Consider the following 22,902-nt stretch of genomic DNA (forward strand, 5'->3'; position numbering starts at 1 on the left):
CTCCTTCGTTTCATCATCGCTTCGGCGCGTATTCGAATCTCGAATCTCGAGCAATCCCGTCACTTCAGTTTTTGCGAATCATAACGACCTCACATCTCTCGTTTTCCCCAGGTTCGCGCCAGTGCTACCGGACCCCCCAAATCCATCCCCCGGCCTGTCATTTTCGCACCCTCACCCGCAACCACCACGATGTCGAACGTTTTCTTTCCCTTCTCCAAGGCGCCTTTGCGCACCGTAAAGGAGATTCAGTTTGGTCTTTTCTCTCCGGAGGAAACCAAGCGCATGAGTGTGGTTCACGTCGAATACCCGGAAACAATGGTAAGTGATGCTGCTTTTTTCACCCGTGAAGAAAGGAAATTTGCTTCGAACACGAGTTCTGATATCTTTGGAAACCATTAGGATGAGCAACGTCAACGACCACGGACCAAAGGTGTTAATGACCCGCGCTTGGGTACTATCGATCGCCAGTACAACTGCGAGACTTGCGAAGAAGGCCCCAAGGAGTGTCCTGGTCACTTCGGCCATATCGAACTGGCCGCTCCAGTGTTCCATATCGGTATGCGTCTACCACGGACGAGCATGACATTTGAGATAATTGCTGACCTGCAAATCTTTTCCCGTTAGGCTTTTTGACTAAGATTAAGAAGATCCTGGAGACTGTCTGCCACAATTGTGGAAAGATCAAGGCCAACGCGGTTAGTCATCCCTCACCGGGATGGCAAACTTTGATGGCATGTTTTTGCTAACGTTGAAATCAGGCGGATCCTAAATTTAGAGAAGCTGCACGCATGCGAGACCCCAAGCGACGATTCGATCACATTTGGAGACTTTCCAAAGATATCCTAGTTTGCGAGGCCGACCCGACACCCGACGATGACGATTACGAGAAAGGAGGCGAGAAGGAGGTAAACAGACACGGTGGCTGTGGCAATGCTCAACCAACCGTTCGCAAGGAGGGTATCACCCTTGTGGGATCCTGGAAGCCTAGCAAGGCCATGATGGAAGACGAAATGGCACAGCCCGAGAAGAAGGTCATCACACCTGCGATGGCTCTGAACATCTTCCGAAACATCTCGACCAGGGAGGTTGAGGTCATGGGCCTGAGCAACGATTATGCTCGCCCCGAATGGATGGTTCTCACTGTTCTTCCGGTGCCACCTCCCACCGTTCGACCCAGCGTCATGATGGGTGCCACAAGTGGCTCTCGCGGTGAAGATGATCTGACTTACAAGCTGGCTGAAATTGTCCGCGCCAACCAGAATGTCCAACGTTGCGAGCAAGAAGGTGCTCCGGAGCACGTCATTCGAGAATTCGAGTCCCTTCTACAATATCACATCGCCACTTACATGGATAATGACATTGCTGGTCAACCCAAGGCGATGCAGAAGGGCAACCGTCCAGTCAAGGCTTTGCGTAGCCGTTTGAAGGGCAAGGAAGGTCGTTTGCGTCAAAATTTGATGGGAAAGCGTGTTGATTTCTCTGCACGTACCGTCATTACTGGTGACCCCAACTTGTCTCTTGATGAAGTTGGTGTGCCTATCTCAACAGCACGAATTCTCACCTACCCCGAGGTGGTGACGCCATACAACATTGAGAAGCTGCAAGCTTTGGTCTCGAGAGGACCCAACATGCACCCCGGTGCTAGATACATCGTTCGAGACAACGGCGAGCGTATTGATCTTCGTCACGCCAAGCGTGCTGGTGCGCAGCAGCTTCTCTACGGCTGGAAAGTCGAGCGTCACATTGACAACGGCGATGTCATTTTGTTCAATCGTCAGCCCTCTCTTCACAAAGAATCCATGATGGCTCACCGCGTCCGCGTCATGCCATTCTCGACTTTCCGTCTCAACTTGTCAGTCACCACTCCATACAACGCCGATTTCGACGGTGACGAAATGAATTTGCACGTTCCACAGAGTGAAGAAGCCCGAGCTGAGCTTTCTGAGCTTGCCCTTGTCCCAAAGAACATTGTGTCCCCCCAGCGTAACGGTCCTCTTATGGGTATCGTGCAGGACACTTTGTGTGGTGTCTACAAGATTTGCCGTCGTGATACTTTCCTGACCAAGGATCAAGTCATGAACGTTATGCTCTGGGTGCCTGACTGGGACGGAATTATTCCCCCTCCCGCCATTCTCAAGCCCCGTCCTCGCTGGACCGGAAAGCAGATGATTAGTATGGCCTTCCCCACGGGTCTCAACCTCCTCCGTATCGACAAGGACAGCTCGCCACTCTCCGAGAAATTTAGCCCTCTTAATGACGGTGGCCTGCTGATCCATGGCGGACAGTTGCTCTACGGAATGCTTTCCAAGAAGACCGTCGGTGCAAGCGGTGGCGGTGTGATTCACACCATCTTCAATGAGTATGGTTGTGATACTGCAGTCAATTTCTTCAACGGCTGCCAAACCATTGTCAACTACTGGTTGCTGCACCACGGATTCAGTATTGGTATCGGTGACACGATCCCCGATCAGAACACGATCAACAAGATCGAAGACGCTGTTCGTGAGCGCAAACAGGAAGTCGATACCATTACTGCCAGCGCTACTGAGAACACTCTCGAGGCGCTGCCTGGTATGAACGTCCGTGAAACCTTCGAGAGTAAGGTTTCCCGTGCTCTTAACAACGCTCGTGACGAGGCTGGTGCTGCTACCGAAAAGAGTTTGAAGGATATCAACAATGCCATTCAAATGTCTCGCTCTGGTTCGAAGGGTTCGATCATTAATATCTCCCAGATGACTGCAGTTGTGGGCCAACAATCCGTGGAAGGAAAGCGTATTCCCTTTGGGTTCAAGTATCGCACATTGCCGCATTTTACCAAGGATGATTACTCTCCTGAGTCTCGTGGATTCGTCGAGAATTCTTATCTCCGTGGTCTCACCCCTACTGAGTTCTTCTTCCACGCCATGGCCGGTCGTGAAGGTCTTATTGATACTGCCGTCAAGACAGCTGAAACTGGTTACATTCAGCGTAAGTTGGTCAAGGCCCTGGAAGAAGTTATGGTCAAATACGATGGCACTGTTCGAAATTCCTTGGGAGACATTATCCAGTTCATCTATGGTGAAGATGGTCTAGATGGTGCCCACATTGAGAACCAACGAGTCGACATCATTCGATGCTCCGACGAGAAAATGAGAGAGCGTTTCCGTGTTGATGTGATGGATCCCGAGCGTAGCCTCGGACCTGAAGTATTGGAGCAAGCTAATGAAATCGCGGGTGACATGGAAGTTCAGAAGTACCTGGATGAGGAATGGGACGCTCTTATTGAGTCTCGAAACTTCCTTCGCACAGTTGCCAAGGAAGACGAGGAGATGATGCAACTTCCTATCAACATCCAGCGAATCCTGGAAATGGCACGCACTACTTTCCGAATCCGCGAGGGCACCATCAGTGATTTGCACCCTGCCGAGGTCGTTCCTCAAGTGCAGGCGCTCCTTGACCGACTGATTGTTGTTCGCGGAGATGACGATATCTCTCGCGAGGCGCAGGACAACGCTACTCTGCTCTTCAAGGCTCAACTGCGCAGTCGTCTCGCTTTCCGCCGACTGGTGACGGACTACTCGCTCAACAAGCTTGCATTCCAACACGTTATCGGTGCCATTGAGAACAGATTTGCCCGTGCAGGCGCTAACCCTGGTGAAATGGTTGGAGTGCTTGCAGCTCAGTCCATTGGTGAGCCTGCTACCCAGATGACTCTCAACACCTTCCATTTTGCTGGTGTTTCGTCCAAGAACGTCACTCTCGGTGTGCCTCGTCTCAAGGAAATTCTGAACGTTGCCACAAACATCAAGACGCCTTCCATGACAGTCTACCAAATCGGAGACAAGACATATGACAAGGAGGGAGCTAAACAATTGCGAAGCGTTGTGGAGCACACTAGTCTGCGGTCTGTTACCGAGGCCACTGAGATCTATTACGACCCCGAAATTCAGTCCACTGTTATTGAGAATGATCGGGATATGGTAGAGTCATACTTCATCATCCCAGAGGATGTTGGCGATGACACCAATCTCCAATCGAAGTGGTTGCTTCGTATCGTCCTCAGTCGTCCCAAGCTTCTTGATAAGGGTCTCACCGTACAGGACGTTGCTACGAAGATCAAGCAGGCTTACCCTCGCGATATTGCAGTCATTTTCAGTGACAACAACGCAGATGAGCAAGTCATCCGTATTCGTCAGATCCAGGATGGCAAGGATGATGAAGACGATGATGTCGAATACGACGTCACATTGAAGAAGCTCGAACAGCATCTTCTTGACACCTTGACCCTTCGTGGTGTTCCCGGCGTTGAGCGTGCTTTCATCAACGAGAAGAGCAAAGTTCGCATTTTGGATGATGGCACTTTGCACACCAGCAAGTCGGATCCTCTCTGCAAGGAGTGGGTTCTCGAGACCAGTGGCTCGCATCTTGCACCCGTCCTTTCTCTTCCTGGCGTTGACGCTACTCGCACATATTCTAACCAGTTTATCGAGATTTTCGAGGTCTTCGGTATCGAGGCCGCTCGTACCGCTCTGCTCCGCGAATTGACACAAGTGCTGGCTTTCGATGGTTCCTACGTCAACCATCGTCACTTAGCCCTCCTGGTCGATGTGATGACTGTTCGCGGCTACCTGACCCCTGTTACTCGTCACGGTATCAACCGTGCCGACAATGGTGCGCTCATGCGTTGTTCGTTCGAGGAGACAGTGGAAATTCTTCTCGAAGCCGCTGCGTTCGGAGAACTTGATGACTGCCGCGGTGTTTCTGAGAATCTGATCCTTGGACAGATGGCCCCCGCTGGAACGGGAGAGTTTGATGTCTACCTGGATCAGACCTTGCTCAACACAGTCGTGTCGAACAATGCTCGATTCGGACTCGTGAACAGCGGTGCCAAGGATGCAATGATTCCGGATGGTGCTGCCACCCAGTATGACAGCGCTTCGCCCTTGGCTAGCACTCCTTACATGGTTGATAGCGATCCCGATGCCAGCTTCTCTCCTATCCCACAGCCTGGTTCGGAATCTCCTGGCTTCCACAACTACCAATCCGATCCTCTCGGATTCGCCAGTCCTGCGGCTCGCAGTCCCGCGGGCTACTCTCCCAGCAGTCCTTTCAACACCAGCCCAACGTCTCCTGGCTACTCTCCATCGTCAAGCTACTCCCCTACCTCTCCGGGCATGGGTATGGGTATGGGTATGACAAGCCCTGGATTCTCTGCGACCAGTCCCGGATTCTCGCCCACAAGTCCGTCGTTTGCCCCCACATCCCCAGCGTATTCGCCGACTTCGCCCGCTTATGGTCAAGCCTCGCCGACTTCACCGTCGTACTCACCTACGTCGCCTGGGTTCTCGCCAACGTCGCCCAATTACAGCCCGACGTCACCTAGCTTTAGCCCAGCCTCCCCTGCCTTCAGCCCGACGTCTCCTAGCTACAGCCCTACCAGCCCTGCGCTTGGTGGTGGGCGACACCTGTCGCCGACCTCCCCGACATCCCCCAAGTACACACCCACCTCGCCTGGATGGTCTCCCACGAGCCCACAGTCCTACTCGCCGACGTCCCCTAACTTCTCTGGCTCGCCGACGTCTCCGGGCTACAGCCCAACTTCTCCGGCTTACAGTCCAACGTAAGTCTCGAAGTCCTTGAAAAGCGTCCGGTGCTTCAGCTAACACGTTCGAAAAGGTCTCCTCGCCAGTGAGTTTTGCTCCGACAAGGCACGCCCTTCTAGGGCATCAGTACCCTTGTATCAACACCAAAACTTTCAAATAAACCACAAAAAGAATCATCTTGCACTTGACATCTCGGACTTGGATGGTCATCTTTTTTAACGATCCGGGCCGTGTTTGCCCCTTTCGATTGTATCTGTTTTAGCAATGCTTGCGAGCCTTCGCTCGCCTTATTCATTTTTGCCCCCTGGAGATGCCCCAGCTCCAGCCGTCGATTCGTTTCCCAAAATTGAGAACGAGATTTGTTGCCCCCCCTTTTCATGAGTGGACGTGGATAGATTCGTGAGGAGGAATCGAGACTGTGTTCTTGGCTTTCGAATACGACTCGGGTCTTGTACCTAGAGTTGTATCCTTGAAGGTATCATCAGCGCCTCGAAGTCTTACTCGGGACCTTCCACGATTCTAGACTTTTGCTTTTTTCTTTTCCTTTGCATGAAGAGCGCAATGGGGGCTGTGTATTTGTTTGATTTTCTCCCGTTCTGTACACAGACCGTAGGGAGCTGAATAAAAAGAATTTTAATGACATTTGTCCTTCAGAGGCTACCACCGGTCGTAGTGTGTCAGTGTAGCTTATAAACTAGCCAACTTATGTCTATTATCTATATTGATGTTCAAGTTGTCTGAAGTCCAGTAGATAAACGTTGTGAGATTGGAGAAACTGAGGTCTTCTCTTGGCGTCTGAATAATTTCAGTTGCTACCAGTATCACACATACCTGGGTATCTTTCTGTCTAGATGCTGCCTAGACGTAAAACTTCTTTACCACTCCTAGCTCCCTCACTATAACCCTAAAAGACTAACACCAAGAAAAGACCTCAGTTTCTCCAATTTCACAACGTTTATCTACTAGACTTCAGACAACTTGAACATCAATATAGATAATAGACATAAGTTGGCTAGTTTATAAGCTACACTGACACACTACGACCGGTGGTAGCCTCTGAAGGACAAATGTCATTAAAATTCTTTTTATTCAGCTCCCTACGGTCTGTGTACAGAACGGGAGAAAATCAAACGGAGCTGATTTCTTCAGTAAGAATTGAATAAGGACAAATAGCCCATAATAGTAGATCGACATTAGAGGGCATATCTAAAGTGCTTAGACTCCATGTCCGTCATATCCTTGAAACCATCTAAAATGGCCTGGGAAGCAACATCTTCTCCGGCGAGATTCTCGGCGTTAGCCCTTTTCTCTCTCCGTGCATTGTCCCATCTCATTGAGATGTATACCATGACGGAGAGAACGATGATTCCCGCGTAGCAAACTAATAGCCCAGTAAGAGCAGAATAGTACCGCGGGGCTTCGCGAGCGAAAAAGATATTAGCTCCTGCAACATTTCCGGCAGCATACATCGTAAACCAAATACCATTGGCGACAGCTCTTTTGGTATGACCTGCCACATTTGTAGAAAGCAGATTCCAAGAGACAATAACTGGCGCGCCAATGATATACTGGAGCCATGTGCATCCAACTAAAGTCCATCGGTGGTCGAGACTGGTAAATCGGATGCCAAGTAGACCGCCGAAAGGAATCAGACACACAATAGCAAGAACTATGCAGCGTGAATTGGGAACATATGTGGCAACGATACCGCATATTGGGACTATGGCAGCCTCAAAAGCACCCGTGGGTAGTTGGAGAAGAGTGGCATAGATTCCACTGAATCCGAATCCTTTGATCAACGAAGAGGCAAAGTTCGACACGCCCCCGTTGATCACGCCGCATGCGATACCAATTCCCGCGCAGCAAAGCACTTTGAAATCGTAGATATTCTCTAATGCCTGTCGAGGTTTGATCTGTTTAGTCTTCACTCCGATCATGTTCTCTGCTACTCGCCGCACGGCGACAACCTTTTGGCGATGGGTTAGGAATCGTGCAGAGCTGGGAGAGTCGGGCATCAGCATGAGGAAGATACCACCACAAACGAAGTTGAGTAGTCCAATCGTGAGAAATATTAGCTGCCAGCTATGAAGTGTCGTGTTGTGCGAGTGTCCAAGGCCAAATCCTAATAGGGCTCCAACCATAGTCGCCATGCCGTTGGCACTCAACCAAATCGCCATGCGTAAAGGCTGCTCGGAGCGCCGGTAGAACATCGATGTTATGACCATCACTGTTTTGGTCAACGCCTGAGATGAATCATGAACGATCTGTAAACTTTCTTACTGCAAGGGCTAACGCCGGCCTCGGCCATGCCTAACAAGAATCTGAGCACCAAGATCCCAGCATAGTTCTTTGCTCCGATATGGGCAATGACGAGTATACTCCAGGCTAGAAGCATACCACCCATATACTTTGCAACTGGGAGCTTTTGGATCAGGAGGTTGGCCGGAATGGCCCAGAAAAGATATCCAAAATTGAAGATAGCAGCGACCCAAGAGTATTTCTGTCCTTCAAGCCCGAGATCGGGGATGAGAGAATAGGCCGATGCATAATTTAGAGATAGTTTGTCTGTGTTTTTCCATACCGTTAGCTCATACTATGTCACAAGAATTGTATAAGGGCCACTATACCGAGAAATTGAATGACATAGGTTACATAGAGCTGAATGAACAGACCACTGGTCAGCCAGATTTCACAGTGATTTGACGGAGGGTATGGTATGTATCTCCTACTTACAATAGGCATGATCCTCCAGTCTAGGATGCGAAGTACCTCAGCGCCTTCTCGCTCCAGATCTTCAGTTGATAGTTGCTCAGCTTCCACGAATAGATTGGCTCCAATATCATGGACCTCCCCGAGTGCAACATCCTTCTCCACAGTGGGCGCTTGATCCACTTTCGACTCTTTTAGATCCATGGTGAACGAAAACCAGTTCGATGACAGCGCAAGTAAAGAGAGAACATAATCCACGTCAGGATCGAGCAGACTTAAATACCCCGACAAGAGACTAGACAACCTTGTGTTATCATTTGCCAAGTAGATAAGCTGTTATCTTGACTTTGTGAGGGAATAAGGTAGGAGGCGGGGTCCTGAGGCCGAGGCGATGCTGTCTCTTCCCCACGCAAGATATGGTAGATAACTATTATACTACTAGGTATACTACTAGGTTTCCTACCCAGTAATATACAGTAAAACTCGATACCCATAAATTTTCTATCTACTAGTACCTTGAGTATACCTATCATCCATAGCTAAGTGATATGCGGACAGCTGCCCGCCCTCGGGGTGTGGGGAAAGAAGCGGACAAGACTCCGCCAACTCCGCCCTCCGCCCTCCGCACGACGTCAATTTGTAGTATAAACCTACTTTATTTGGGCAAAGAAACTCAGTCGTGAGGACTTTCTCTTTTGGTGGGTCATCCCATATGATCCTAGAGGTGCAGTACAAATAAGAAACAAAGGAACTTGCCTTTTCCCCCTTTTCAATTACAAAAATGCCTTCGTCTATCGGTCAACAGCTGGATCTTCTCGACGCCAGTATCGCGGAATTACAAGATGCTCTCTCCTCGGGATCCCTGACGAGCGTGGATCTTGTATCGTGCTACCTCCGAAGAATCAGTGTCTATGATGCAAATGGATCGAAGCTGAGCGCGATCCCGATCCTCAATCCAGCCGTCTTTGACGAAGCAGCGGCCTCAGATGCCAGGCGCACTCAGGGACTCCCATCACGACCATTGGAGGGAATCCCCTACTTGGTGAAAGATAATATCAAAGTCCAAGGGATGGTCGTTGGCAATGGCTCGCCTGCCTTTGAAAAACTCATTGCCAACGAAGACGCGGCTTGCGTGCAGATTCTCCGCAATGCCGGCGCGGTGCTTTTGGGTCGCACAAATATGCCAGCCATGGCGTACGGTGGAATGCAACGCGGAGTATGGGGGCGCGCTGAAAGTCCATACAACTCGGACTATTTAGCCGCGGCTTATGCTTCGGGCTCATCTAATGGGTCTGCGGTTGCGACGAGTGCGAATCTATGTGCATTCTCCCTTGGAACTGAGACTGTTTCCTCGGGGAGATCACCCGCTTCGAATAATGCTGTTGTGGCCTATACTCCTTCAAAGGGGCTATTGCCTCTCCGTGGTGTTTTCCCTCTATATCCTACCTGCGATGTATTGGTCCCACATACAAAGACCGTGGCTGATCTCTTCTGTATTCTTGATGTTCTGGCCGTCGCAGACAAGAATCCGGTTGGAGACTTTTATAATGAGCAGTCGGTTGTTTCCATCCCGTCAATAACATCCATCCGGCCGAAGTCTTTCTCCACGTTGGAGGATAAATCGTCATTGAGGGGCAAACGAATTGCCGTACCTTCAATGTACATTGGGGGTGATGACTCTTCTATCTCACAAGTCAGCAAAGTCAATACCCGACCTTCGATCCTCAAGTTATGGAAGAAAGCACGACAGGTTTTGGAAGCATGCGGCGCCGAAGTCATTGAGACTGACTTTCCCCTGGTGACAACATATGAGTCTAATGCATCAACAGGCCAACTCGTCACAGTCGCAAATCTACCTGATGGTTGGGCTAGTAAGGAGCGATGCGAGGTGGTTTCCCACGCCTGGGACGACTTTCTCGCCACGAACGGCCAGAAAGGCCTCGAGTCTTTGACCTACGTTGATCCCAATACAATCTTTCCACTTGCACCTGGATCACTCCTCGGAACACCCGAAGCAGCTAATAAGCCCCGATGGGGTGAGATCGTGGAATACCCACGTACAAAGCCAGCCTCAATATTCGAGATACCTGGGATGAAACAGGCAATTCAAGCGCTGGAGGATGCCCGAAAGGAAACCTTTGAGAAGTGGATGGACGAGAATGGCCTAGATGCAGTGGTCTTCCCAGCCAACGGAGATATCGGTTCTGCAAATGCCGATGTGGATAAAGATGCTTCTGATTTTGCTTGGACAAATGGTGTCAAGTACTCCAATGGAAACCGGCCTATTCGTCACCTTGGAGTTCCAACTATCTCGGTACCAATGGGGATCATGGATGACACAAGTATGCCAGTCAATCTTACTTTCGCTGGAAAAGCGTATGAAGACAACGATATTTTAAGATACGGATTCGCATTTGAGATGGCCTCCAAATCCCGTGTTCAACCGCTCAGTACCCCGGCACTCGATTCGGACTATTTCCCAACTGGCAATACATCTGGCGCAACTACGACTCGAGATAATCTGGAGCTTATTGTAACCACTCAACGCAAGGAAGTTCGTGATTCAAAGGCTTTTGTTGAAGTGAATGGCTCTGTCAGCTCTCCGGCGAGGAACCTGTCGTGCTACATTAATGGGGAATCCTGTGATGTTTCTTGGGAAGGGCAGCAGTGGAAAATAACCTCCACCTATCCAACTTCTGACAGAGACAGTGATTGGAAGCCCTGGGCGAGTCCAGCAGTGAAGCAGACAATTGTTATCGTGGTAGCGCACTCTGAATCTGGGTCTTCGTCTGGGAAGCTAATTTTGCTATGAGAGCAAGAACACTTGCTGGATTCTTTAACCATCCAGTATTTTGTCATATTCATATTATAAACCTTGGAATTTTATACTTCACAAGCTAGTTCAGTCATATATTCATCTGAAATCTCCTCATATCGCACAAATCCTCCATACATTATATCTTCGATCATCCCAAGTATCGCTCGGTGAAGGTACTTATCCTTCAGCTGTTGCAGATATGATTCAGCTTCTTCCAAGGCGATGGTTTTATTTCCCGTGCTATTCCCACCAGTGTGCCAAAGAACCTTCTGGTGAAGGAATTCAAATACCTTGGAGTATGGCACAGCGTCATCCCAGCGATCTCCAAAACATCTCAAATTTTTAGTGCATGCTTCGATGGCTTCAGGCGAGTCATAACTCCGGGGTCCTTGTTGGAAGCTAGGACTGTCCACTATAGGCCTCGTTGCCCAAATTAAATAAAGAAGCATAATACCAGCCCGGAATTGAAAAACAAGCTGGCCATAGGGTTAGCGAGACTCGGAGGGTATGATGACATAATTCCAATATACATACTGCAGACCAAGTAAAACACATCACCTGTCCTTCCTCCTGGAAGTGACGAAATTTGATACAGACTTCGACAACCGCCGAGAATATGTCTTCCGTTCCATCTTGATCAAGGAAGCTGCTCTTCTCTTCCATCAATATCAAGATGCTATAGTCGTATAGTTTTGTCATCCAGCTGGGGTGATTGTAGCCGCAGGAGACTTCGTCGGTGCCGTAGCGCGGAATATCCTGCCGCCAAAGATCTAGAGCTGTTTTGAGTGAAGAGCTGAAGGCGCTTTTATCCTCGGAGAATTGCCAGCGAGAGCTTTCCAGAGATCGTCTAATATTTGTTTGGATTTTTCGTAGCCGGAACAAATGACTTATAGCTGGATGTGTTTGGACGGGGGGGCTGAACCGAGTCCCCAAGCCTAGACAACTATTATAAAGAGGTCAGTAAATCTTGCGAATGATAAGTTATTCATGGTAGTACTAACATCATCATCGACAGCCTGATATGCGGCAGACACGGGTCGATCCCAGCCAGAGGCCACGATTTCATTTAACATATAACAAGTGATGAACATATTCTCGACTGAGGTTTCCCCCGAGGCACTGAGCGCCTTGTCTCCCTGATTAACCCGTAGGTACTTTCGCATTTCTGTCATTGCAGTAATGCAGAATGGCATAATGGAGGAAACACTTGTGGCAATCTCCTCGGAAGAAGGACAGTGAAAGGCATAGATAATAAGGAGCAAAGAGGCCTGAACCTGTAGAATCATCGACGTATTACCCACAACATGAGGGTAATAATTCATCGCAGATGCGTATAGCTCCTTTGCCCGGCTCAGATGTGCAGGGTCCCTGTGTATGGTGCTGCAGAGGGATGCGCCAATGGCATATACCATCCTCAAGAAGAAACACTTCCACTCTTCTTGGTCCTGCAGCCCATCCTCCCTATACCAATTTTTCCATGTGGATTCGTTGAGGAAGGGCCATTCGCGATGGGCCACCGAGAAATAGACATTCGTGTAGAGTTCTGTCAGCCATGGTGTATCATCTCCGAGGATTGGATATGTTGGTCCTTTGTCGAGGCTCAAAAAGTCCAGGTTCTCTTCATTGAATTGACTGAAAATATTTGCGAAATTGATCGGGGAAAAGGGGGATTGTCGGGATATTAATTGGGGTGTTGAAGATGAGATCAGGGCTCTGTCCTCAAGGGTATGAGTAGTGTATTCCTCTCCAATCAACCCCTCTTCAGAGTCGGTCTGGACGCCTGCATCGCGCAGTTCAATATGTGAGCCCGCACTGCGAGATATATCTTCTAGTTCGGCCACTCGCCTCTCGAGCTCCTTGAGATAGGCAACCGGGATCGTAACGCTATCCCCCGACCTGCGAGATCGAGCAGGAAGACACTCAGCGCCTTTGCGGCAGCATTCCCCACATGTTGGTTTTGCGTGATCGCATTTCCGCTTCAAGCGGAAGCAGCGAGCGCAGGCGATATCTCTCTGCTTGAATGGGCGCGACATGGGAAGTGGAAAAGAAGAGAAAGAAGAATGCGGGGGTGGAGCGGAGAAGGCCGTTGATATTGATAAGAAGGTTTTCGGGACCCAACCGAGGCTAACCCTACATGATAACTACTATTACTAACTTATACTAACTTATACTAGTTGTACTCTGCAAGGAATTTGATAGGCTCAAATCGAGCAGATAGGAACACAGTTCCTCAGTTATCATAACCATTGCCATCCATATTCATCCCGTCCAATGCCACACAATACCAGTGCCTCACTGCCGGATCCACCTGCCGGCCACCGCATCGAAGCCGATCATCTTGGGGTCGATGTTGAGCATTTTCAGCATGTACTTCATTGTAAACTCCTATAGCCAATAGCATCAGCCAAAGATATCTTCCCAGCCAATAAGCCTGCAGTGGTCAACTTATGACCTACCTCCTCTTCTCCATCGATGTCTGGAGTCTCAACGGTATCCTCCGCGTAAATTGGTTGCCCTTCATCTTCATCCTCGTGTTCGTGCTCATGATTCTCATTCTCGAAATCCCATCGAGATGTGTCTCGCTTGCTTTGCTCTCTCCAAGCTGCCATCCCACCCATACGCTTCACTCGTTCCTGGGCTCCTTCGAATACTTCATCGGCTGCTCTTTGGCTAACAAGTCGCCATTTGATGACCAAAGCTGCCAGTTCGGAGTCTTGGGTCGATGATTCAATGCGGTGGGCTTGGTTTGCGGTATCAAGTTCCGAACGCAGTAAAGCCAGTCGTCCTCGTAGCACACTTTGTTGTCGCTGCAATGCCAATACCTCTGGATCTCCAAGGGGAGATTGTGTTGGTGTTGGAGAGACTAGAGTGCCGAGGAATAGGTCGGCGTAGATGGTTGACAGGGGAGGTGTACGGTGAGGACAAAAAGGATCCAGGATCTGTTTTGGACTCTGGGCTTCCGACCATGAAACATGCTTCATCGTTGGCGGGCTGAGCTACCTCTGGAGTTTGGGGAGCGCGTTTGGGTGATGAGTCGATGGCAATGGGGTTGTGGAGCGGAGGCTTAAACGGTTTGGAAAGCGTGGACGGTACGTCAAGGCGACGACGTTTGGGCTGGGGTAGACTGCTCATGTTGAATTTGATCAAGTAGGGGCAAGAAGTTGATGAGGGAGGAGGAGAGGATGGAGGTTGAGAGTGGAAGTGGAAGTAGGCCGAGTGGGCGGGTAAGTCCCGTGTGCATGCGCAAATGTGTTCAAGATTATCTACAGCTAAAATTCAGCGTACAATACAGGTTCATCATCAATGGCCAACCCCTCCTGCTACCCATTGCCCAAATTCCGGATCGCCAGGACGCGGGAAGAATCCACGGTCATTCACATTAGCGTTTGCGTTGTTTAAATTCCCATCTCCCTGGTTCGCGGCATTTTGGTTCTGACGATTACGCTGCTGTTGCTGGCGGATGTAGACGAGCACCAAGAGAGTCGCTGCAAGTCCGACGATAAGAAGACCTTCCAACATGCCCTCATCAATATCAAATTCAAGATCATCGTAGTACCCATCCTCGTGTTCTCCGTCCAGGCTTCGTGATCCAGCATATTCTTCATCGTTTTCCTGTCCCTCATAAAGTGCATCATAATACTGCGCCTCGTTCTCGATAAAGGCCTGAACCCATTCTCTGAAGGTACGACGAGGTCGAACATCTACAGCAAAGAGGAAAAGGAAATAGTCAGTAAATGGCAGGTTGTATACTTGGGAGATCACATACCTTCATCATCACGAATCGGATTGATGTCTCCATTCGTAATGCGGTTCCAGTATCCCCGGGCTCTCAATTTCATTAAGCTGAGCTTGACTGGAAGATACGCCTCGGAATTGGTCTCAAGAGCTAGGTCATAATACCGCTTAGCCATGTGGAAATCCTGCTGCACCGCAACGCCATTCTCGTGCATCCAGCCCAGATTCCAGTATGCTTGTGCGCTGTGGTATGCCTCGGCCGCATTGTGGTAACAGGTCGATGCCTTGTCAGCATCAAGCACAGTCCCCATGCCAGCTAGATAATAGTCACCCATCTTGATCAAGGAATCAATGTTGGCCTGCTTGGACGACCTGGTCCAATATATCAGTGCTAGTGCAGTGTTACGCATCAAGGACGACCGGGTTTTCTTCGCCCATGGCAGGATGGAATCCAGGGAGAAAAGAGAGCGCTGCTCGTCAAGTATGAATGCCACATTTGCTTGGGCATGTTCATAGCCCTGTTCGGCAGCCATCATGGCCGGAACCAGAGCAGCCTCGTTGTCTCCAGCCTCATAGGCAGCGTTGGACTCGACGAATGCTGAGTGAATCGCTTCACCTTTCTCTGCGACCAATTTATAATAAGCCGCAGCGACACCGCAGTGTGGTTGTCGACCAACGCCAAAGTGCGCCATTTCAGCGAGGTAGTAGTAAGCCTCCATCCATCCCCAACGGGCGGCAAGATCGAAGTATCGCGTCGCGGTCGCTATATCTCCTTGATCCAAGAAGAGGGCGCCGAGTCGTGTCTCTGATGCGGGAAGGTCCTGGTCGGCTGCAACCTTAAAGTATGATGCCGCTTTATAGGCATCCTGAGGGACTCCATAGCCATGGAGGTACATCAGCCCCATCTGGTGCTGGCAAAGAGCGTCTCCATTTTCGATGCCACGTCTGAACCAACCGAGAGCAGCTGGGAAGCTTTGTTCATCCCCCTCACCACGAAGGTACATGAGACCAATATGTCCTGCCGCCTTGGCAGCTAGTTTGTCAAGTCCTGCAGATGGGTTAGGACTGATAGATCCATCCTTAGCCCAATATTTCTTCGCAACGATCATGAAATACTTCATAGCTCGTCGAAAATTACGAGGAAGTCCACGGGCACCTTCGTAGTGCATCTTTCCTAAGCTGAAGGTTGCTTTTAAGTCACCCTTGTGGGACAGGAGGTTCAAATACTCCATCAGGTCCTCAACGCTTGCTTCATCGGAGTGGGCAGCGTCCCGCGCGTTATGCCCAGAGCTCGAGAAACTAGCACCTTCTCCGTAAACACCACCCTCTTCTTCTGCCCAGCGATAGGATTCCCTAATCATGGCGTGGCCCCCGGGCGGCCCAGACCGATAGTGCTCAATGGCCTTGTCCGCCACTCTCTTATAATAAAGAATCGCGTGTTTGCAGTTCTTGGGTGCACCGATTCCTGTATGATAGCGGTACGCAAGGGTCATTTCGGATCGTGTGTTTCCTCCCTCAGCGGCAAATTCATGGTACATCAACGCCTTTGCCTGGTCGCGTTCAACCGCATTGCCAATGCCCGTCGCATACATGAAACCAACCATGGATTGTGCCGTGCTGTTTCCAGTCAACCATGCCAGTTCGTTGTACCACAGGAAGGCTTCGCTGAAGTTGCGCGGGTAGGTGAAATTGCCGTGGAAGTTCATCTCGGCCAGAAGAAACATGGCGTCCGGATCCTCCTCTTCCTCCACAGCGGCTCTGAGCTCGTCGACTGCGCTTAAAACATTCGAACTGACTTTGCGTTCTGTTGCATCAGATATGGGCCCATTGAGAAACAGCAACCGAAAGGCCTCACGACCATAGTGTAAGGTGTATGCAAGTAGCCCCGTCGGCCTGTCGGCGTGAAGATTGGTAGGTTTTGTGGCTCGAAGAATATCCCAGGCATTTACAACACGTTCTGCGGTCAAAAGCGAAGACTTGTTAGCCATGTTGGTGCTTCCAGGCTGTCACGCGATAAGCTGGGGATTGACTTACGACTGACCGGCCGAGGTTCTGGCTCTGCAGTTTGAAACAAGTACTGTTGGTTATCCACATTGCTGGCGATGGCGGTCATTGGATCATCGTTGATGGGAGCTTGTGTTGACCCTACTGCATATACCTGTGATAGCACTAGAAATAGGAGTTAGCTGGCTGTCGCGCGACTCCGGACAAGCAAAGGGTGAGGCGGGTGAGGGGCATACGCAGCGCCGGCAGAAAACAGGGGAGTGACGCCCTCATGATGCCTGCGATAAGTGAGATTTGTTGAGGTGTAAGAGTCGCATCGCGACCTGTAGAGGGCACAAGTCAGAGAGAGTCAGCAAGCAATCGGTGATGTAGTTGGATCCAACGGGCCACTTGGCTTGACGGAGCTTCATTTTGCCGAGGGCGAATCACCGCTCTGGTTGTATACCCTGGCTTGGCATGCACAAAGGGCAACCCCCTGAAAGATAAATCGGTCAGTTTAGGTATAGTTCCTATATTTCACTCTTAAGAACTACCTAAGTAATTGATTTCATATTTAACTCAATAGAGTTGTGACGTGTTACCCCTGCGCTACGAAGCCGATAGTTACTACTAGCCCTGGAGTACTAGTAGTAATTTCAATAGTATAGTTCCAGCAACTTATTTATATCCCATTCCAAGGTTTCAAGCTTCAGGTTTAGATTTCTCCCTATTACTAGTACACTAGATACCTAGGAAGGCATAACTGTTCTATGCTATCTGCGTATCTCCTACAACTGAATTACCTAGGCACACTCCAGCCACTAACTTAAACCGTTTTAAAAAGATCAAATTCCAGAGATTATTTACAAATGGGTTAAGCTTGGAGTGGAACAACTTGAGTAATCAAGCCCCATGTATTGTTGACAGCGTCAAAGTGGTTTCTTGAGAATTTCAAGAAAAGCTGCCCAGGGCCACAGCCATATCTGGCCCAATCCTCCTCAAGGATACCTGGGGGGAGACCATCCTGTGGCCTGAAAACACCATAGTGGCATATGCGAGCTTCTTCAGGTACAGCGACCGAATGATCTCCTGTCAATTCTCTGATTGCTATGCCGTAGCTTTCTTCAAGATTCATGAAGTTTTCAGACAGATGAGCAACAGGTGTGCATTTAAAAAACCCTTGCATTGGAGGCGCTTGCCGTAACAAATCCAAAGCTCTCCGCCGTAGAATTGGGTCTCGACATTTCATGACGGTCAGAAAAAGTGGCATGCCAACGCCCATCTCAAAGGTGAAAGGCGGCTGGGCTCCATTTGGCCCTGTCGTGCTAGCAAGGGCTAAACTAGCTTGTTCAACAATGGTTGTAAATCCAGCAAGATGATTGTCATAGACTTTCTCATGCCGCGCAAGGCACTCGGAGACGAAGATAAACAACGCTGCGTGATACATCAACAGCATTGGTTCGACAGTGATTGACATCGCTGCTCTGGCATGGAGATTCTGGCAAATGGCCATATATGCACGATACCAATTATGGAGTCGATCCTTGAGAGATTGTTGTTGATCTAGCATCTCTTGACTAATGGCTGCGTCCCTGCCAACCGCTCCGGCATGTTTTGTTGCCTCATGTTCAAAAAGTTGGGCAGCAGTGTAAATATTAGCGATAACAAGCCGCGCGGAATCAACGGATGAAAAGACAGCGGGCATGTCAATCTTGGCGACCGTATAAAGTTCGCATGGCTGGACACCTGATATCGAGAGTGAAACAGCGCATAGACGCAAAAACAATGGGACGATGGTGTCCTCCAGGAGAGTAATCTTGCTAGTGGAGACCATTCCATGGCTTATTTGAACACGTAGATCAAGAATCAGACTTACTCCTTGTCGGTATAGCTGAAGTGCCTCTTCCACGCGTCCCTGGATCGTCTCTATGCATATGAACAGTATGCAGCTGATAAGTGCGATATATGGATCTGCTCCTCTCCCAGAAATTTGCGAACTAATGCTCGATATCGAACGCGAGTACCAGGACAAAGCCTCTTGCTGTACTTTGTTGAGCGGCTCGGACCTTTTGTGACAATTCCGTAGATAAGTGAAATCTAGACACTGATCTGGATGTTCGAATAGTGCGCTGATTGCTATCATGGCATCCCACACGGCTGGCTCACTGCGGCAAATCTGGGGCACGACGGTTGTCCAAAAGTCAATGCTCATACCACCAGCTAGTTGCGGAGCTGCTAATACAAAGTAGAATTCGAATGCTCGGCGTTCTCGGCGTCCTGAATTTGGCGATAGCGACAGCGTGTGGCAGGGAGCCACGGTTGGTGTAGTAAAGGAGGCCCTAGGGGGCGTATCGCCCTCATAATCGCACTTTCTTCCCGTGCTTGAGCAACGAATACAGTTTGGTCTTTCCTCGCCACATTTGACTTTCCGAATTCTGTCGGTAGTTAGTTGGGACCGAAAAGAGGGGTTGGGGAAGAGCGTGCTTGCAGGTCTTGCAACCGGCTCGGGATTTAGGTGCTCCAATCCGGCGGTCGATCGATCTTTCAGACCCCATTCCTCTTGAGAGTCATTTTAAATGGCCACAAAATAATTATGGCCACCTATGTGTTGAAAAAAAAGGTCGACACTAGACAGCGACAAGGCTCAAAGTGTGGATGCAAATAGAGAGAAGGGCGAACGGTTGGCGGAGGGCGGGGAACATCCGCTTGTTGCCTTTTTAGGTTTGTGCCTGGGGCAGCAACTGTACGAGGTAATTAGCCATGCAGGACGAGATGGCATCGCTGTTCAATTTTCCAACAAGCGGATCGGCCTATCTAGTGGCTACGAATATAATTGAAATTCTTAGATAGATTATCAACTCCGGTGCCTGAAGATTCCTTCAGATACAGTTCTAGGAAAAAAAAGTTTCTGGTGATAGGCAGTCAGGCCCCACCTTTTATTTAGTACCGACAAAAATCTAGACTGAAGATTTGACCTCTGATATGTACAAATAGCTTATTTCTGCCCGGCCTATTCATATTGGATAGTTTCTATAAAACGATAGTTGAGTTTTTTTTGGAAAATTGTTATAATAGGCAAACATACTTGCAATTGTCAATTTGTGGTTTCAAAACATAACCAAAATACGCTAGCGAGACTAGCGTCACCAGAAACTCATGTCCCCCGACTGTCAATGAAGTATCTCTCAAACTCTATATGCCGGTTGTCCAATGCCTCGCCTCTCATAAACCTCGTCCATATCTCTTGAATTTGGGATCCAAGGTCAGAAATCGCCTTCTCGGTATCTTTTCCAGCCAGCATGGGCGCCGATTTCCAAGCCTCGTAGCTTCCGAGTACGAAGGGAATATCAATGCAGTGACAAGCCCCCAATGTACTATTCTCAGCTGTCCATCCAAATGAGTACGTAGTTGAGGATCCACCGGCATCCAAAATCTGTTGGTGAAAGCGTTGCGATGGCCATTTAAAATAGCTTTGAGTAATATACCAAGTACCAATTTTCTCCAAGAAGGATCCAATTATCGGCAGCTTGAGTAAATTCGACGGGCCCATCATACTTGCGAAGGGACGACCGTCATGAGTGGTCCAGCCTATCAGAATAGGAACTCTGGATGCTGCTTCGGAAATCCTTTCATCAAAATCCTTTTCTTCCGGCAAAGGGTCGAATCCAAAACTCGGGGCGAATAGCATCACCCTGGCCTCAACAGGGTCTAGAAGAAGTTTCTTTTGAAAGGCCAGCAACTCATCCACAGTCATTTTCCGGGGATCTTGAGTTAAAAGATGTTCCGCCTTTTGAGATAAAAGAGCTCCTGTAAATTTTCGCTCCTTTAAATCTCGTAGGGGAGGGCTGAGTAAAATAGCACGGTGGAAAAGGCGGCCTGGCGTCTCTTGTGCAGCCATCAGACAAACGATCGAATCGGCCCCGGCTGACTGGCCAACCATGGTGACATTATTTGGATTCCCGCCAAATGCTGCAATATTGTTCTGTACCCATAATAGTGCAGCACGCTGATCGAGGAGCCCAAGATTGGCGGGCGCAATACCTTCTAGTCGGAGATACCCGAAAACGCCGAGCCGATACGTGACGTTAACACAGACGATGCCTCTCCGAGCAAGATCAATCGGCTGATAGCAATCAAGATCCCCACCACCGGATATATACGCTCCACCATGTAGCCAGATCATCACGGGGGCATCTCTAGCATCTTTGGGTGCGGTAATGGACAGATGTAGGCAATCCTCTTCTAAGGCGTGCCCTTTGGTCAATGGGCCCATCACGGACTCTAGTCGTGATGGAAGTTGGGGACATATTGCTGCATGTCTGGTACAGTTTAGAACTTCGGTCCAGTTATCGGTATATTGTGGGCGCTCAAATCTCAGGGCTTTCGCGTAGGGAATAGCCCGGGCATGGACGAGATCGTCGAGCACCCGCACCTTGATAGGACCAGCAGGCAGAGTGACGGTTGCTGTTTTTTCCATCATGGGCATATCGTTCAAGTTTGCTCCCAGCTTCAGGATGCAGAGAGCGAATTAAGCTGTGGGAAAGCCCCGATAGCTGTTGCACATTTATTCATGAGACATGGAGGTCGCTGCGAGGGCGATGTGGAGAAGCGGGGAAGGCGATGTGAAACTGGGTACTCCATCTATTTTGGTTACACATGATTTCCAGGTCACTACTAGTAGAGGTGTACCACCTAGGCATATTCGGAATATTAATGTCTCTATTCCTACTAACTCTCATCGTTTTAACGGTACGATCATGATTTTGAAAGCATTCCAAGGTTAAATGAACGTGTGGGTCCAACTTGAAAGTCAATAAATATTCTCTGTGGTATAGTAAAAAGGGTAACATATGATTCTTGGTGATAACGAGTCCATATATATTCACCCTAACATCTAGCCGAGAGGATTCCAGCCGTTCTCGACCATTTCCACTGTTCTCTTTGTTGCTTCGTCGAGATCTTCCTGTGGCAGCCCTAAGGCAATATTGTCCGAACCCTTGGCCGCAAAGTCACTCATTTCGTTCGAATTCAAAAAGACCTTTCCATACATGGTTTTGACAAAACCAGTAATTTCACCTTGAGAAGTCTCCTCTGCGCCGTCTTTGAGGCGCTTCTCGACCGGTTCATATGTGATTTCCCAGTCGGAGTCGGTTGTGCCTAAGACTCGGTGGAGGCTGTCCAACATATCTCGCTGGGACACTCGGAAGCTATAGATAGAGCAATTGCTATTCTTATACTCGGCCAGTGAAGGGCTTGAGCCAGACTCCGGAAGACTTAGGAGTGCTGCCAGGGCCCGGCCGCATTGGTCCCAAGTGCTAACAGTGATGGTGCGCTTTCCATCGTCGAAGAATGTGACCTTGCGATCCTTGATTGTAAAGCCGAACCATTGCTCGCCTGTGGCCAAGCTCCACTCATACCAGAATCCACAAGATAGCTTTAGGGAAGAAGAGATGCCGCTCTTGACTTCGTTGACTCGGTCAATGGCTATCTTTCCATACGAATCCCCCACCTGGGGGCCACCGGCAGCGACTGGGTAGCCATAGGCGTTCGGCATAATAAGAGAAACACCGGCCTTGCCTGCTGCATCTGCAATCCTCTTATGCAGGTCTTGGGGGGCTCTGACGCTGAGAGTGATTGCAAGAAATTGCTGACCCTTGAGAGCGTTGATAATAGAAGCTTCGTCATCATAGTTCACCTTGACAACGTGAACACCCTCTGGGAGCTTTCCGCCGCCGTCCTCGCGAGTCAATGCCGTGACAGTGTGCTTGCCACCCTCCACGAGTGCTTTAGCAAATGCACCTCCAATGCGACCAGTGGCCTGTAAAAAATTTAGTAAAGCTTCCTAGAAATGATGACAACTTGGTTACTTACACCAACAATGGCGACTTTTTGGATGGTTTGAGCACACATTTTGTGATTTGAGATGGAAAGTGAGTTTTTTCTCGAGTGAGGTGTGATTGAATCTGAGAAGCCATAGTCCGAGAATATCTACTTTACTTATATAGGTATCTTGGTCACTGAGACTATCCAGATGGAATCAATGACGGAGAACGGTTTTAAGAGTCGGACTTAGTA

The 22,902-nt window shown here is 49.3% G+C and overlaps 8 protein-coding genes across 8 annotated transcripts; 2 read left to right on the forward strand and 6 right to left on the reverse strand.

Moving 5' to 3' along the window:
• Positions 1-189: 189 nt before the first annotated feature.
• On the forward strand, positions 190-5,671 carry N7533_005915 (DNA-directed RNA polymerase II subunit RPB1; the record flags this gene model as incomplete). The annotated part of the gene is made up of 5 exons (XM_057102565.1): positions 190-318; positions 400-556; positions 625-695; positions 759-5,599; positions 5,656-5,671. 5 exons carry the CDS (start codon positions 190-192, stop codon positions 5,669-5,671), a joined length of 5,214 nt encoding a protein of 1,737 aa, XP_056962195.1.
• A 1,104-nt stretch (positions 5,672-6,775) lies between these two features.
• On the reverse strand, positions 6,776-8,495 carry N7533_005916 (putative MFS allantoate transporter; the record flags this gene model as incomplete). Its single annotated transcript, XM_057102566.1, has 4 exons — positions 6,776-7,809; positions 7,863-8,147; positions 8,210-8,240; positions 8,316-8,495. 4 exons carry the CDS (start codon positions 8,493-8,495, stop codon positions 6,776-6,778), a joined length of 1,530 nt encoding a protein of 509 aa, XP_056962196.1.
• Positions 8,496-9,072: 577 nt separating this feature from the next.
• On the forward strand, positions 9,073-11,103 carry N7533_005917 (Amidase; the record flags this gene model as incomplete). Its single annotated transcript, XM_057102567.1, has 1 exon — positions 9,073-11,103. The coding sequence occupies one exon, from the start codon at positions 9,073-9,075 to the stop codon at positions 11,101-11,103; it is 2,031 nt and encodes a 676-aa protein (XP_056962197.1).
• A 71-nt stretch (positions 11,104-11,174) lies between these two features.
• N7533_005918 (putative DNA repair protein Dds20/Mei5) lies at positions 11,175-14,241 on the reverse strand (the record flags this gene model as incomplete). The annotated part of the gene is made up of 6 exons (XM_057102568.1): positions 11,175-11,585; positions 11,644-12,052; positions 12,142-13,005; positions 13,406-13,494; positions 13,566-14,060; positions 14,110-14,241. The coding sequence occupies 6 exons, from the start codon at positions 14,239-14,241 to the stop codon at positions 11,175-11,177; spliced, it is 2,400 nt and encodes a 799-aa protein (XP_056962198.1).
• Positions 14,242-14,409: 168 nt separating this feature from the next.
• N7533_005919 (ubiquitin ligase complex subunit HRD3) lies at positions 14,410-17,121 on the reverse strand (the record flags this gene model as incomplete). Its single annotated transcript, XM_057102569.1, has 4 exons — positions 14,410-14,810; positions 14,876-16,801; positions 16,879-17,013; positions 17,085-17,121. The coding sequence occupies 4 exons, from the start codon at positions 17,119-17,121 to the stop codon at positions 14,410-14,412; spliced, it is 2,499 nt and encodes an 832-aa protein (XP_056962199.1).
• Positions 17,122-17,701: 580 nt separating this feature from the next.
• N7533_005920 (uncharacterized protein) lies at positions 17,702-19,039 on the reverse strand (the record flags this gene model as incomplete). The annotated part of the gene is made up of 1 exon (XM_057102570.1): positions 17,702-19,039. The coding sequence occupies one exon, from the start codon at positions 19,037-19,039 to the stop codon at positions 17,702-17,704; it is 1,338 nt and encodes a 445-aa protein (XP_056962200.1).
• Positions 19,040-19,981: 942 nt separating this feature from the next.
• N7533_005921 (uncharacterized protein) lies at positions 19,982-21,304 on the reverse strand (the record flags this gene model as incomplete). The annotated part of the gene is made up of 1 exon (XM_057102571.1): positions 19,982-21,304. One exon carries the CDS (start codon positions 21,302-21,304, stop codon positions 19,982-19,984), a length of 1,323 nt encoding a protein of 440 aa, XP_056962201.1.
• A 417-nt stretch (positions 21,305-21,721) lies between these two features.
• N7533_005922 (uncharacterized protein) lies at positions 21,722-22,737 on the reverse strand (the record flags this gene model as incomplete). Its single annotated transcript, XM_057102572.1, has 2 exons — positions 21,722-22,645; positions 22,699-22,737. The coding sequence occupies 2 exons, from the start codon at positions 22,735-22,737 to the stop codon at positions 21,722-21,724; spliced, it is 963 nt and encodes a 320-aa protein (XP_056962202.1).
• Positions 22,738-22,902: the final 165 nt, after the last annotated feature.

This window comes from Penicillium manginii (assembly GCF_028828005.1).
Source record: "Penicillium manginii strain IBT 31320 chromosome Unknown utg000004l:1.0-7231830.0:1.0-7236170.0, whole genome shotgun sequence".
NCBI lineage: Eukaryota > Fungi > Ascomycota > Eurotiomycetes > Eurotiales > Aspergillaceae > Penicillium > Penicillium manginii.